The following is a 16,158-nucleotide window of genomic DNA, read 5'->3' on the forward strand; positions in this document are numbered from 1 at the left end:
CTTGGTTATTTGCGCCATACAATTAACTGTTTGAATAAAATGACAGATTTGCAACTTGCTTCATGGGCCAGATATTCTGCACTTTCATAAAATACTACATCGATGGTGTTGCACTGCACTGCACTGTTCCTTGCTTTTTTTTTCAAAACCCGGGCCACAGCTGGAAGTAATCACTTGTGCAGAATCTTCAATTACCTCCAGGGAACAACCACTGTAATCATGCTGTTCATCCAGGGACAAACATGCTGGGAACCAAAATGAAAAGTAACAAGGATTTTGTTTGTAATGCCAGATGAGGTACGTGGCCTAACTGTCACTCTGTTGCCTGACAAGATCATATTAGACAGCACAAGATACAACACAAGTACCTTTAAATAATGGTCACTTTTTGTTTCTTAACACTTCACCTGCCAGAGTTATTTCAGATTTTTTGCTGTTGTCTGCCAGAAGTTTTGAGTTAACAAGGAAGTGGATGGGAGTCTAAATCTTCGAAAAATCATATCTCCTTGGTCTTTGGGTCAAATTAAAAAAAAAAAAAAAAAAAAATCCAATTTTTTTTTCATTTTTTAAAAATTTTCAATAGAACGTATTTATGCGATCTTGGCGGCCAAGTGCGCTATTTAATAGATCGCATTTATGCGTGATTGGCAGGAATTTAGTTAACATGATGAAGTGACAGAATATAAATTAAGCACGGTTACATATAGTCTATTTTTGAGAATGATCTTTTTTTATAATGGCATGCCCAAAATTGGGACGACAGGGTTAATGTGGTTAATGTGTTTGATCATGAAAATCGAGGTTTAGATTGATATATCAGTGCCATCATTATTAATTATTGGCCTGTAAATAGTATTCAATATTAATATATTCTTCTAAGACAGTAACTCATGTCGATTTCAAAGCTAAGTATTTGAGTATTTATACCATGATACTGGTATAAATGTTTGATTTCAAAGACTGCTCCCTCTCTGACAAGAATAATATGATTCTGAGGAATATAATGCATACTAATCCTTGTATATTTTTGGCATAACAGAAAAACATTTTATACGACACAAAATATTTGCAACCGCAGGTTAAATCAAACCATCAGCATTCATGAATGAATTTTTTTTTTTTTTTTTTAAAGCCCTTGTGACTGAAACATGGGCCCAAATAAATCAATTCAGAGGTGATCTACAGCATGTGGGAATTTACTGTATTTCTTTTCTTTCTAGAAATTCAGGGGCCCAAGAGTTCAAAGCTTTTAATCCCTATCCGAGTTGATCAGATTTGGATTGTGAGTGATTAAATCAAACTTATATTTCTTATTGACATAATGTTGCTGAGATAATTCTATGATCACAGATCAGATATCAAAGTGATCCCAATGCTGTAACCCAAAATTCAAATCAGATCCACTCGAATAGGGATAACAGGTTTTGACCTCTCGGGCCAGGGGATTTGATTCCCTGCACCACAGAAGAGATAACCGAGTGGTGGGTGTGTTCCTTTCTAATTACCCTACAAACAGCTCACCTTGGACGGGTTTTCATCGTAGGTGGGTGTTCCCAGGTCCATCTCAGCTTCGTGGTCCATGCTGGCATTGTCACTGCTGCCTTCCCAGGCTGGAGGGTCCCACTGGGTTTGTCTGGGTGGGAGGCAAGAGAGGGAGCATGTATATACTGCATATACACAACTAGGCATGTCACAATTATTACATACTCGTCTAATTGCAATTATTTTATGTAATCACAATTATTTTTGCATAATCAATTCCATGTTAAAAAATGTCATATTTTCCCAAAAAATCTAAAATAGTGGAAATAGCAGATCCAGGGTCCCCACACATTTTTAGCAATGAATTTCCAAAACTTTTCCAAAACTTTTCCAGAATATTTAGCCCAATTTCCAGGCCTATATAACAATCATTCGGCGCAATAATGTGTCTCTTACTCCTATGTAGAATGCCCAAAGATAGGCAGTGTAGCAAAAATAAAGTTTGAGACATACATTAGGCTGCCGTCACGCAGCCCGTTCGGCGAAAAACTACTTATGTTACATATTTCGTGTAATATTATTCATGTTTATGAAAATGTTTTGTTTTAGCAAAATCAATAGCCAAAAACAATGCATAGCCAAATATTTTTCCAGGACCATTGATAAATTCCAGGACCTTTGATGATGTTTGATCAATTTCAAACCTTTTCCAGTACTGGATTTTTTTTTTTTTAATTTCAAAATATTTCCAGGAATTTCATGACCGTGGGGACCCTGCAGATCTATAAGCTCAAAACGCGTCGCGATGCGACGCGTTTTGAGCTTATAGATCGGCTATTTCCACTATTTTTGAGTATAAAGTAATTAAATAAGTGTTATTTGTCATATCTGCCCTGTGCAACTTTTGTTTACGAAAACTAAAAGCCAAACAGAAATGTAATTTTTATTCAGAATGTTCCATTAATTTTCGACAACGACAGAAACACAATTAAATCGTTAAATATTAAATCGCAATTATTTGAGTGATAATTAATAGTCAACTTAAATTTGTAATCGTGACAGCCCTATACACAACTACTACAACACAACTACACAACTACACACACACACACAGTGCAGGTGCCCAACCTGGTGAGAGCGTGGTAGTAGTAGATCTTGCCCTCAGGGTCCCGCGCTACCTTCCAGCCGGGCGACAAGACGATGGTTTTGGGTTTGGGCGGAGAGGGAGGAGGCAGGTCGATCACATTGTTGGGAACAATCATCTCCTGAACAGGAGAAAGAAGCAACGGGGAAAGAATGGAGGTTGTCACCAAAAAGTGAATTAATTTCATTGCACCTAACCTTTAACCCCTATATACTTTGCAGACCCATGCGGTCCCCCATGGGTCTGTACTTGGCACAATCCTTTTTTTCCCACTACCCCAAATCGCTTCGCCAATAATAACTGATCTATAACCTCACCACGCATCACGGTGTTGTGAGCATGTTGCCCAGAATAGGGATATTAGGGTTAAAGTGTATGCAACCCACCAGAAACAAAACTGCTTGAAGAGGAAAATATTTACCTCAAGATTAGACTTAACCCCCTGAGTCTATCCATCTATTATCTCATCTCAAAAGAAGGCGTCCCTTCTCAAGACAGCTCTTGCACTAATGCAGCTCATTACCTTCTCATATGCACACATGTGCCCCCCCTTGTGGCCAGGCTAAGGTACATGCTCTAAAAACAAGGAAAGGTATCATTATATACTGTAATATTGGTATATTTATAGATCTATAGATAACGGATAACTGGGTGGGCTACATGCCGGCGTCAAGAAGAGAAATCATTGCGATATTTCAGCTGCAGATTAGGGTTGTAGTACATCATGTACGGTTATGAATATGAACATGACTTTTTCTATGTGCTCAGAAAATGCCCAAACCATTTGGAGAGGGGTCTGCTAATGGCTATGGTTAGCATTCACTTTTGTATTTATAAGCCTGATCTTACACAGCACTTCAGGAGGCTGTGTGACACATTTCTCCTTCTATTAGAGAAACTGTAGTAGAGCCTATCCAAGATACTACACACACGGTATACTGTATTTGTTAACAAATAACCTTGGTGGTGACCCTAGTTGAGGTACATTTTCAAAAACATAATTTAAAAGAATTGCTTAAGCAGCAGCTCTACAATTTTATAGATCGGCTTAAGTGATAAAAGAGAAAAGTTTCGATATATTTCCAATACATTGTGGAGGCGTATATGTCCAGCACAGTGGTTCTCAAAGTGGGGGTCCAGGGACCCTCAGGGTTCCTTGAGGGGGTTCCAAATGGACCCTTGTCCATTTGGTTACATTTGTACACTCTCAAGAGTTATGGGGTCTTTAAAAAGTTTGAGAAGCACTGGTCTAGCAGCATACCGTATATCAGCTTCCATTTAAGTGCTACATTTAAGTGCAGCTTCTATTTCTCCATACACATCAGCTGTCAGAGACAGGGGGAGGAGATACAGTAGAACTCATTTCCATAACAAAGTGCCAAGCCACACAGGCCTGGGCCCTGCAGGCCTCTGTTCACTGCTATTGTAAGTCAAAGCTGCAGTCAGCTGTTTTTTTGGCTCACTTTTATGTAGCTTTTCTACCTTACCAGTTCAGCTATTTCTGGGTATCCGTTAGTGTGCGAATTAAAGGGACACTTCAATTTTCAACCTACATTTCATTGTTCTGATTGAGTAGAGTATAATATAGATAATGGAGAATATAGTGTGGCAAAAAATACCCTGTCTGTATTTCTCCACTAAATGTTTTCACATCATCTGTATGCTCGATGATGAGAAAGGACTTATTTTGACATCACTGTTTTGCAACGTCAACATTTCACTGACAAATACAAAGAAGACATTGGGTATTTTTTGCCACACTGTAATATTGATCACATCAGAACAATAGAATTGAAATTGAAAATCAGTGTTTTCCTTTAACAATAAGGCCTGAAATTGTCCATAGGCTCATTTCTTATTTTTGATATCTCCTGATTTGATCTTTTTTTGACAACCATATTATTATTGCAATATATACAATTATACAAAAAGTTATTAATCATTTTGACCTATATCAGTACTTAGTGTGCCCTCAATTCCCAATACAGAGGCATATTTTAGACCCTAAAATATACACATATATTTTAACCACTTTTCAACATGGCATCCCCATTTTGGGCAGGTCATTATAAGAGAATGTAAAATTTAAAAAGTAATTTTTCACAAATGTTCTAAAATGGTGAAAACAGCAGATCTTCAGGCTCACAAGCTTGTTGATCGGCTATTTTTGAATAGCAATAACATGTCTATAACATGTTATAGAGTCTCTTTTGCACGGATATGAATACGGGTGTGCCTTCAGATTTTGACTTGCCCTTGGGTGCGCCTTGAGTACTAAACGTTTGAAAACCACTGAGTTAAGCCTGATTTACACTTGGTTGCACCGTTGGTGTTGCATGCCGTAAATAGCAGATTTGCAAGCTCACAACGCGTCACATTCGTGACACATTGTGAGCTTGTAGATGTGCTATTTACTGACTACGACACCGGCACACAAGTATAACTGAGGCTTTTTGCAGTACCTGCTGGACAGTCTGAGAGGTGACAATGGTGGTGACTGTTCCTCCCTGCTGCACCACCACTCCCTGCTGGTGGCCGGTATACACCGGCTGGCCATGGAGGTAGCTGGCTGGGGGCTCTGTGTACGCCTTTATAAAGACAGAGCACATTCAAGCAGACCCGTTTATCCAGACTGAAGTGCGGATGATTTTTTTTTTTAACACATTGTGTGCCATTTTTTTTTATACGTGGAGCCCATGTGGGGCGCTCTAACGAAACTTTGGGATCATCCAAGGAGTCTCTGAATCCATGTCAAAAATCCTTCCGGTCGGCCTTTCCAATGTTAACTCCTTGACTAAAAGCGTAATATCTCCATTTCTTTTTAACGTGGTAAAAGTGAGCCGTTTTCGATCGGCGATCACTCTGCAATGGAGGATCGAGTTAGAAATATTATTGTTCAAGGCGTTAGTCGGGACCCTCCGCTGTCTCGCACGCACGCTTTGTTTACATGCACTTGAGCGTCGGGGCTTCTACAGCACGAAACGTATCAACGTAAGTGGATGGAAGAAATGCAGGCACTGAACGTACAGTATTTTAATAAACCTCTGGCACACAATGTGTTAAGGCAGCCCCATGCTTCACACTCAGTCACTAGTGGTGGAAAAAAAAATGTGTTCATGTTCACGGCATTAATCCGTTCAAATGATTTGTTCAAATGATTCATTCAAATATTTTGTTCATGTCTAGTGAAAAACAACTCAACCGTACCGCTGTCAGACTGTTGCGGTGTTGCGGGAACAGCCCGCCCTTCCGTCCTGTGTACGCAGGGAGCGGACGGGGGGAATGAACGATAGCGTGAACGTAACGGTTTCAAAAGGTGAGCGGGTTCGTTCACGGCAAAGAACTAGTTCTTTTGAACGAATCGATCATGAATGACCCATCACTATCAGGCACACAAATGAGGCGACAACAGTCCCTGACTTGACTGTTGACCATTGGGAGTAACACAGGAGATTCTACAGTTAATAAATTAAATCTCAAAAAATCGTGTTTTTTGTTTGGTTAATGTCTTTCTGAAGATTACCCATGAAAATCTTGGTAGTTTTTGCACTATGCATATCTCTAAAGCACGCCACAATGACCTTATATTAACGTATACTGGATGTACACACAATCTGGCCTGTCAACCAGTGGGGTGTTACATGTGGGACAGGGGGCATTGGGCTGTGGGTAGGCGGTGGGGGTCTTACCTGTATAACAGGAGCATTGGGCTGTGGATAGGCAGCAGGGATGCTGTAGATGGCCTGGCACGGCTGGCCCTGGTAGTAAATGGCGGTCTGCGTCTGAGCCGGCGAGGGAGGCGGGGCGTACTGCTGTGGAGGCTGAGTCTGCACCGTCACCGCCTGCTGCGTGGTGGGGTCCCACAGGGTGGTGTAGCCCTGCTGCCCCGCCACTTGAGGAGGGATGGCCTGGGGCGGCACGGGGAGGACGGCCACGCCCGGGTCCTGGGGCGCCATGATGCTGGGCTGGCCGTATGGCTGCGGAGCCCCGGGGGGCTGCAGCTCCAGAGGGGCGGTGGCAATGTGCTGAGGGAGGCTGGAGACCGCGGGGGCTTGGGACGTGGAGGATGGGGAGGGAAGTCCCAGTTCAGAGATGAGCGGTTGGGGAGGAGTCTCTTCGTAGCCCACAATGGGCTCCACGGGCGGGGTGGGGAGCAACACTTTACCCAGGTTGGGGTTGGTGGGGTCCACATACGCCTGGGTACATATGGGGTATCCAGGGGGGTAGTGGATGAAGCCAGGGCTGGAGGCGTAGGCCAGCCCGGGGTCGTAGGCCATCGTCTGGAGCTGCTGTTGCTGCTGCTGTTGCTGTTGTTGTTGTTGCTGCTGTTGTTGCTGCTGTTGTTGTTGTTGCTGCTGTTGCTGCTGCTGGAACTGCTGCTGTTGTTTCTGGGCCTCCCGCTGAGCGACCTCCTGCTCAAACAGCTTCCTGCGTTCTTCTGTCGACAGCTTGTTACGCTCCTTCCCACCGGCCGCCCTGGGGGTCTTGCTGTTGGACGAGTCGAACCTGAATGAAAGAAAACCCGATTAGATGACAAATAAAGACTAGCGAGCGGACATATGTTTATTTGTATATCTGTCTTATCATTTGTTCCGCTAAAAGTAAAACTCAAATAAAGTGTTGATCATTTAAAAAAAAAAGTATAAAAAGGGCTGCCCACTCCCCTGAATTACTTCTTTATAGACACACAGTGAGGGAAGCAGCAGTGAAGGAGAGGCACATAACAGAAGGTTCTGGTGGGATTTGATCCAGGAGAGATGCAGGATCAATCATCTCACTATTCCTTGGCAAAAACCTGCTTGACACCTGACTGGCTGGGGATTGAACCAGGGACTTTCTACTGATTCTACTGACTAATTATATAAAAGAATATAATAATAAACAAAAATCAATAATATAATTCAGCACCACTTATCTCAATCTGACACGATGCACCTTTTTGTGCACAATTACTGTAAATATCTATATATGTTGAAGATACAAAATATCGTCCATTTGAAGCAGTCCATTTGCTACTTTTTGTAAATGTATTGCTCACTCCATCATGTAAACCCTTTGTAAATATGTCTTTATTCTGTATACATAATCTGCACCTATGTTCAGGATTCAGATGGTACTGCACTGAAAAACACTGGGCGCACTGGCACACACCCACACCCTGACACCTGCCGTTTTGATCCATGGTTGTGGTTGTGGATCCAAGGATTCACATCCATGATGTGAATCCTCATATTAAATGCGTGTGACATTATGATGCCCTCTAGGGGTGACGTGATTATATGATTAATTGCTCGCTCTAGAGGCACAGAGCACTTAAATACATAACAAAATCTGTACAGGGCCCCTTTAATCTAAAAATAAATACAAAAACTAGATTTAGCGATGAATTACTTATGAAAAGAACCATTAGATGCAGCTCTAATGCTTTCCATTGTTTTTTGTTCCTAGCCAACAGTCCACTGGGCTTCCATACCGTTCTTCAGCTCTTCGGCTGCTCCTCTCGTAGGACGAAGGGGGTGAAGCGGAGCGTCTCCGCCGGCGCTCTGTGCTGCGTGGTGTTTTTTCCAAGGTTCGATCCCGGTCCCGGTCCCGGTCTCGGTCTCTGTCCCAATCTCGGTCCCTGTCCCGGTCTCTGTCGTAGTCCCTCTCTCGCTCCCGCTCCCTGTCCCTGTCCCTGTCCCTGTCTCGCTCCCGATCTCTGTCTCGCTCTCGCTCCCGGTCTCTTTCTCGCTCCCGGTCCCTCTCTCGCTCTCTGTCCCTCTCTCGTTCCCGACTGCCAGAGGGAGTCCGTGGGGTCAAGGCCGCTTCTCGGTCTCGGCTTCGATCTACAAAAGAGATGATCGGGTCATTTGAGAGAACTAAAACAAAAGAAATTCAACAGTTAAACAACATTGCCTATAAAGCCTATTCCTGTGAGCCTAGGACAGGTTAGCTGAAATACCCACAAGTGTTCAGTGTCAGATTTAACAGGGTAGCAGATTACAAATGGATACGCTCTGCGTTACCGCATGTTATGAGATGTGAAACCTCCCCCAGATGCATCCAACTATTGCAATTATTTCTGACAACCAACACACTATTAGGGTTAGTATCCGGCTATTCAGTGTGAGCCCTAGAACAGTGATTATCAAACATTTTCATGTGAAGTACCCCCATATTCATGTATACTGTATGTATTTGGCCGCAGACCCACTTCTGAAAATATTTTGTGTCAGGGACCCCCAGAAGAGAAGATTTGTGTTAACTAAAAATGACTAAAATAGGCAATCTACATGCTCACAACACGTCGCATCGCTATTTTTGAATAGTAATTATACAACAGGATTAAAGTGGTCAAACTGATTTTAATGCTATATCAACTAATTTTGCTGGGGACCCCTGGAACTCCTTCAAGAACCCCTGGGGGTCCCCGGATCCCACTTTGAGAACCACTGCCCTAGAACATTTCAGAGTCTGTTTTGTCTGTTACAAAAGCTTGGAAACTTTCTGTTGAGCTACTTTTTGACCATTTGATTTGAATGAACTTGAATGCCCAGTGAAATATGAAAAGCCTGCACATCACTGGCCGTGGGATAATAGAGATGCATACACTTCTGTGTAGAGCAAGGACATGGGATACAGGCAAATTGTTGGCAGCACACTGAGGGAGTGATTGTCAGGCACACATGTTTCGGGAGCCATTCAGTTAAATTCAACAATGAACCGAGATGAACCCACCGTTTGTCTCCTTCTCCACCTGGCTCTTCTTGGGTATCCTGTACACCTCCTAAAAGAATAAGCATAAATTAAATTTAAATGCAAAAGTCACAATGCAATGCACTATATTTTATGTTCTATGCATGTCTATAAATACATGTAGTGATGTCATATAAAAACTAAAAGAGATATCAATAGAAAATGTCACATAATATCAACCCATTAAGACCGGGAAGACATCTGTGTTATTTAGATTTTTAGCACTGACTATTAAAAAATAGCAGACGTACAAGCTCGCAAAAAAATGTTGATATAGTTTTGAATTACAAAAAAGTTTGAGAACTACTGATTTAGAGGGCATTTGTAGAATCGGCCTCAGGTCTTAATGGGTTAATCATGGGTGTGCAATGTGTGAGTGCATCCTTGCCTTCAGGTCCTTCCAGCTGTCCAGGAGTCTAGCAGCCATGCCACTGATGTCCACATTGCTGATCGGGAGCTCCTGGCTCCTCTCGCTCTCCACATCGGAGACCCCTTCTTCTTCGTCCTGAGAAGGAGTACTCACCGCCACGGCTTCTCCCGCGGCCACTGTGACCTCAGAGGCAGTGCTGGCCTCTGGGGTCTCAGAGTTGGGGGGCGCCTCAGACTGCTGCTCCGAGTGCTCGCTTGATGGAGGTTTCTCGGCTTCCTTTACCTCTGATGTCGCGTCCATTGGCTCTGCGGGCGGCTCGGCTGTTGTTTCATCATGAACGTCCGTTTGGGCGACCTGAGTCTCTGCTTCCTGGGCTTCAGTGCTGGTTTCTTCTCCTTCGACCCCCGCATCCTCCTTCTCCTTCTCCTCCACTGCCTGACTGCTCTTTTCCTCCCCGTTCTCTTGCTCCCCCACAGTAGTCTCCTTTGCATCCTCTTTCGCCTCCTCCTGTTGCACCTCATTTTTCTCCTCGTTTACGCCAGCATCCCCCTGTTCTACCTCCATCTCCTCTGTTTTTTCCTTTTCCACCTCCTCCTCCTCCTCCTCCTCCTGTGGCTGCTGAGATGGAGGCTGAATGCTGGGACAGATTTCGGCCTCTTCCCGTTTCTCCTCCTTCATTGGCTCATCTGACTGTTCCTTTGCTGGAGTCACATCTTCGCTCGCCGGCTCCGTCTTCGCCGGTTTACTATCCGCCAGCCCAGAACGCGATTCATCTTCCTCCTCCTCGTCGTCGTCCTCTTCCTCCTCCTTCCCATCGGATGCTTTGCTGGCATCGGAGAGCGCGCTGTCCAGGCTGTTTTCACTGATGATCTTGAGGCGGCGGTACACGGCCCGCTTCGGGGTGTCGCTGTCCAGCTCCGGGCCAAGTTTGGCGGAGGAGCCGTCGGGAGTGTTGAGGGGCGTCTGGGCCCGAGATGTGTTCTCGCTGGAATAGCCGTCCATCTCGGCTGGCTGAGGCAGAGCGTGTGTCTGGGCCCAGCGCTGGATGAAGGTCAGCACTCGGCTCTCCTCCAGCATGTTCTTAGTGGAGATGGGCAGCACAGAAAGGGTCTGCATAATCTGGAAACAAAAAGGTACAGTAGATGATTTAGTGATTGTAATGGCTCGGAGTCAGAGAGCTTCAAAATAGTAGTAGCTTGCAATATGTGGAACACAACTACGCCTGTTTGTACCAGGTAAAGAAACCTAGCCTGGGCATGGGCCGTAGCATGGCGGTCCAGGCACCCTAGGCTGTCACGGGTTCAACTCCCGTTCCCGACGACCCTCGCTGCGTGTCAACCCCACCACTCCACCCATCTCTCTCCCCATTTCCTGTCAGTCTACTTTCCCTATCCCTCTCCAAATAAAAAAGGTATAAAAAGCCCAACCCCCCCCCCCCCCCCAAAAAAATAACCTAGCCAGTATAAGGCCGACTGAGTGGTACAGCACAGCGAGCCTCACCGTTGATTTTTCAATATTCGCTTAACAGCAGAGCGTGCAACATTATCAAACAAAACAAAAATTCAAAGCCGATCTGCCATTTTCTAAATTCTTTGCTAAATTTAGGGGATTTGTTTTGCTTATAATGACATTAGTCAGGGCTAAAGTGGCTATAGTAATACACTGAAGCCTTTAAATAACTTTACAGAATAATCTAACGAGACGGAACCTTCAAATCTCACCTCGTACTGTAGTTTGAAGTTGTTGGCATTGTTGCCCTTGGCCTCTGAGAGCTCCACCATGAAGATCCACAACAAGGACAGGCCGTGGTGGTCCAAGAACTGCTTCAAGCATGACGGATTCTGTGTATCCTGGGAGACAATCACATATCAAGTTACATGTGGAGCTATATATTTGTTGGCATTTAGTTATTGTTTACTAATAAGTAGTATTGATTGATTATTCTAGATGTTTGCTTCATGAATGAATAGTATTATTTTCTTGTTGTTTATCATCTTAACTTTTGTTAGTATTCTGTTTTGTTTGTGAATTGAGTTAACACTGTGGGCACCTGAGGTTATATAAATAGATAGGTGAGCAAGTGTGTGCCAATGGGGGGAGCCATAATGTCAAATTGTTGTTTGATAAGTAAACCATAAGAAATGCAGAAACTTTGCATGGACAATGGACTTTTTTGTTTGCATTGATACACCACATGCCCACGGCGCATCAGAGACCCTTTGATTTTATGTTAGACTTTTGACAGATGGCCGGTACAATCTGTATGTCACGAAGAATGTTACCAACTCTGAAATGAGCCATTTTCAATCACTAGAGGTTCTGACTGATTTGTTTGCCATGACAACACATTGAGGTTAGACAACACACTATATATTTGGACGTAGCTGCATGGTTATGGCTGAGTCACAGTGACATGAGCGTGACGACGTGGTCCGCCGCCCGCCCTCCCTTAAGACAATTTTAATGTAGGATTAGATAAGCCCAGTGATCTGAATATTTGCCCCAATGTGGATCTTTGCAAAAATGTCTGTACTGACTTATTCTAAAGCTAATTATTCTATAGTTTATCCATTTCTTTATCCCGCTACATGCTGCTAAACAACAGAATTACCTCTAAAATACAACTTCAGTTTCATCTCATCTTTTCATAAACACCATGCATCTAGATAAACTGGTACCATGTTAACAGTCTGTAAACAGGTCAAAACATAAGCCAACTTTCAGGAGATTGAATGGTTTGGATCCCTCACCCGAATAAGCTTGAGGCAGGTGAGTTTCTGCTCCACGGTCTCCACACGGACCATCAGCCGACAAAGAGACACCACCTGCTTCTCATCGTACAGGCCCTCTCCGTTCTCCAGTAATGCCTCCAGCTCCTCATCCACCTGAGGGGACCAAAGAGATGCAATGGCTTAGCTAATGTTTTAGGATGAGCACCTACATGTATGTACAATGTGTTGGAGGATAGCACATTCCATACACAAAATTAATTCAAAATGCTTTGATCAAGTTGTAAAAAGGAGGAAAGGACGTTTAAAGTGAAATAAAGGATGGATGGAACAGCAGAGGAACAATAACGACGTATAAAATCATTATAACCATTTGTATAGGCTAAAGTCACTAAACTAATGGGACTGTTAGTCCCTATCAGAATCTGATTGTTGGTCAGTTATGTTTAAATGGAATTGGACTTGGTGAATGACAGTGCATGAGTAGATGCGTCATTGGGGTAATCAGGTGGGTACCTCTGGTTACAGATGTTTCATAAAATGAAAGACAGTTACTTGACTTTCATATAAAGTAATCACTGAGTCAAATAAATCAAATGGAGCAATATGGATGAGTGAGAATCAGTTGCACCTTTATCAAACCTACCCTTCAGCTTACCTAACATGGTGTGACTGTCAGTTGATATTAAATTATTTGTCTAAATACACTGAACCTTACAAATGACAAATCTACTTCCCTCTGCAAGCAGAAAGACCCAGATCGCTCACACAGGAAGTGATCTTAAAATAACCAGTATTTTGTGTTATTTGTGGACGGTGGCAGTCACTGCAGATCTCAGAGCAATTAGCTCCAAGTCAGACCAAAACCCAGCCAGTAATTTCAAAAACTGAACCACTGCTATGAATGAAAAAATCACACCCTGTGTGAAGGTAGCGGCGCCTTGATACATTATGTCATCGATATGTGTTTATAATGTGTTTATAGCCATGTGTCACGTGACGCTTGACCAATCACTTTGTTGACGGGTCTGACCAATCAGAACGTTGACGGGTCTGACCAATCAGAACGTTGACGGTGAACACGGACAAAGTCAGGTATAGAGTATAGAACGGGTCTGACCAATCAGAACGTTGACGGGTCTGACCAATCAGAACATTGACGGGTCTGACCAATCAGAACCTTGGCGGGCCTAACCAATCAGAAGGTTGACAGACCTGACCAATCAGAACGTTGACGGAAAAGCCAGGTATAGAGCAGGACCGCTCTATACTATGTATAGAGCGGCGCCAGCGCCGCTAAAAATGTGACTGACCGTAGAGAGAGCGCTGACTGTTTCCTTCTTTCGAGAGCGCTCCTTCTTCATCTTTCCTCCGGCCGCTCGGACACTGACTCTGTTCTCCCCACCCAAGAAGCCTCTACAGCTGGGAGCTCCACAGAAGCACTTCTGGGCCTCTTTGCTAGTGGGTATCAAGAGGTTAAATGACCATCATCACCAGCATTAACATTGCACAAACATAACCCAATTTCAGAACTCTTTAATAAAAAGACAATTGACATAATAGACAAAATACAAAGTAAAGAATTATATGAACAAAAAGTGAGGAGAAAGACCAACCCATATCTCTGGAACTGGTAATCAAATGTGAGTTCTGTCCCTGCAGAGACTGCCCTGGTGGTGAAGAACCCAATTCGAAGCTGGCCATTGACGGTCCACTAAAAGGAGAGACACAATCCATCAGGTAATTTACCTAGCAACAAGGTGAACTGAACAATTATAGTGCAACGTAATTGCAATAACATCCTTTTAATTCAGTAATCGCGGACACATTCTGGAGGATATGGTCACCCTTCCGGACACACTCTTTGAAAGATCCTATATCTTATTGTGTCTGTTCTTTGTTGTGTTTGGGGTGAGGGATGGAGAGTGGGTGGCTGTGGTAATGTCATTCTAGGTTTTTAATTCAAATACACTTGAAGCAAAAAGATATATATTACAGTGATTCTTTACTGCATACCTTTTGCGTCTCACAGTTGGGCTCACAGCTGTGGTTCATAAAACGAGAACAGTTCCCCTTCAGCGTTGCGTCAATAATCTGAGGAGACACAACAGATTGTCAAGTACTTGTCAAACACTTCACCTGCCAGCTCATAAAAGCTAGAATTCTAATTGGAATGCTTTAACATTCTTTCATTTCCTTTCATTTTCTTTGGACTTCTTGTCTGAAAGGCTAGAAAAGATTACAGCTGTGTGCTGAAACCACCAATACTGTATGTAGAGAGACAAGGACACAGCACACAATATGCACCATGACTCTGACCCAAACCCATAATGTTTGAACTAGGTCTGGTACACGCACTAATAAAAAAGAAGATAGTCCTCTATGTCTACACAGCTCACCTCATTGTTCTTCAGAGACATGAAGTAATAATGGATGTTCTTCATGCGAGCGTATTCTTTTACCCTCGTCTTAAACTCCTTATGATCCAGCACCTCACCACAGTATTCCAAAACAAAGGTATTTCTGAAATAAAAAACACAAAATCAAAACACAAATGCATTGCCAATCTTACCTTTACAATCCCTGAGAATGTTTTCTTTTAGCACTGTGACTGTGAGTATGCAGCGCGTATAAAAGCCACCATTATGCTCATCACGGAATGTGTGCTTGTTCTTTATGTACTGCATCAGTTTTTAAAGATTGAGATACTTCTGCTTAAAAAAATAGTCAAGAGACAGGAAAGAGTGGCTAAAGCGTTTGGGTGAAAATATGAACCCGAGGCATATAAAACAGTCCTGTGGCTATATGGTACCATTATATTACCATTATATGTTTGTCTTTGTCATGTCCTGTATTTGTTGTTACTGGCAGAGCTGTGTAACATTTATTTGCCTCTTCTCTTGGCCAGTGCACACTTGTAAAAGAGACTATGGTGGTGTGATTTTACTGGTTAAATAAAGGTTAAATAAATAAAAAATAGATTGTTCCCCCTAGGATAGGGATTCTGGGGTTCAAGTGGTTACGGATTTTTAACAGACTTACGATATCAGGTCTTTAGCTGCCCGTAGTCCCCATCCCTTATCTTCAGTCAGAATAACTTCAAAATCAGCATGCTGCCTCATCTGGAAACGCCGGTTAGAGCAGTATGATCCATTCAAGCACCGTGATGAGCTGAGGAGGAAATATTTCAAATGAGAAGAGAAAACGAGGACACATTCTGTTTATCATGTCAAGTTGATACAGTTTCAATAACCATGTATGTACTTGGTTGACTGGTGTTCCCCAGGAGGCTATACTTGGCCCCCTCCTTTTTTCCCCCTTTACACCAAATCTCTTCAACCATTTTCGGCAAATGTTTGATACAATAATAGCGGTGTAAAGTTCTTACATGATCTCTTGTAGCTTTATGGTAGGCAATATTTTGTGGTAGGCACTATTTTGTAACAACTCACCACTCAATCATCAATAAACGATTGAGGCAGTCCTCCCCACAAGCGAACACTCCTCTGGATCGCTCTTCTCTCGAAAGTACACCGCATTCACACTGCATTCGCTTGATGTCTCTGTGAGATTTGCTCTTCTTTCTGCACATAAGAACATTCAACGGCTGTCAAAGATCAAGCTTGGTGACAGTTTTACATTTTTATGTTATTAATCACAAAAAGAAATCAAGCTGTTAAAAGTCCATTCAGTCAAAC

At 43.1% G+C, this 16,158-nt stretch overlaps 1 protein-coding gene across 2 annotated transcripts in view; it reads right to left on the minus strand.

Moving 5' to 3' along the window:
• The window catches only part of setd2 (SET domain containing 2, histone lysine methyltransferase), a 33,477-nt gene that overhangs the window by 7,082 nt on the left and 10,237 nt on the right, over positions 1–16,158 (minus strand). Inside the window, exons 5-19 of one of the 2 annotated variants that reach the window (XM_084053635.1) lie at positions 15,913–16,044; positions 15,503–15,631; positions 14,860–14,983; positions 14,477–14,554; positions 14,077–14,174; positions 13,774–13,918; positions 12,482–12,616; positions 11,453–11,581; positions 9,750–10,850; positions 9,344–9,392; positions 8,100–8,451; positions 6,316–7,132; positions 5,089–5,214; positions 2,611–2,747; positions 1,522–1,633 (exon numbers count right to left, since the gene is read on the minus strand). In XM_084053635.1, coding sequence (XP_083909761.1) covers positions 1,522–1,633; positions 2,611–2,747; positions 5,089–5,214; positions 6,316–7,132; positions 8,100–8,451; positions 9,344–9,392; positions 9,750–10,850; positions 11,453–11,581; positions 12,482–12,616; positions 13,774–13,918; positions 14,077–14,174; positions 14,477–14,554; positions 14,860–14,983; positions 15,503–15,631; positions 15,913–16,044 — 3,664 coding nt within the window. The remainder of the gene's footprint in view (positions 1–1,521; positions 1,634–2,610; positions 2,748–5,088; positions 5,215–6,315; positions 7,133–8,099; positions 8,452–9,343; positions 9,393–9,749; positions 10,851–11,452; positions 11,582–12,481; positions 12,617–13,773; positions 13,919–14,076; positions 14,175–14,476; positions 14,555–14,859; positions 14,984–15,502; positions 15,632–15,912; positions 16,045–16,158) is intronic. The other variant, XM_084053636.1, reaches the window with a different exon arrangement.

Source organism: Gymnoscopelus microlampas (genome assembly GCF_963454915.1).
Source record: "Gymnoscopelus microlampas genome assembly, chromosome: 3".
Taxonomy (NCBI): domain Eukaryota; kingdom Metazoa; phylum Chordata; class Actinopteri; order Myctophiformes; family Myctophidae; genus Gymnoscopelus; species Gymnoscopelus microlampas.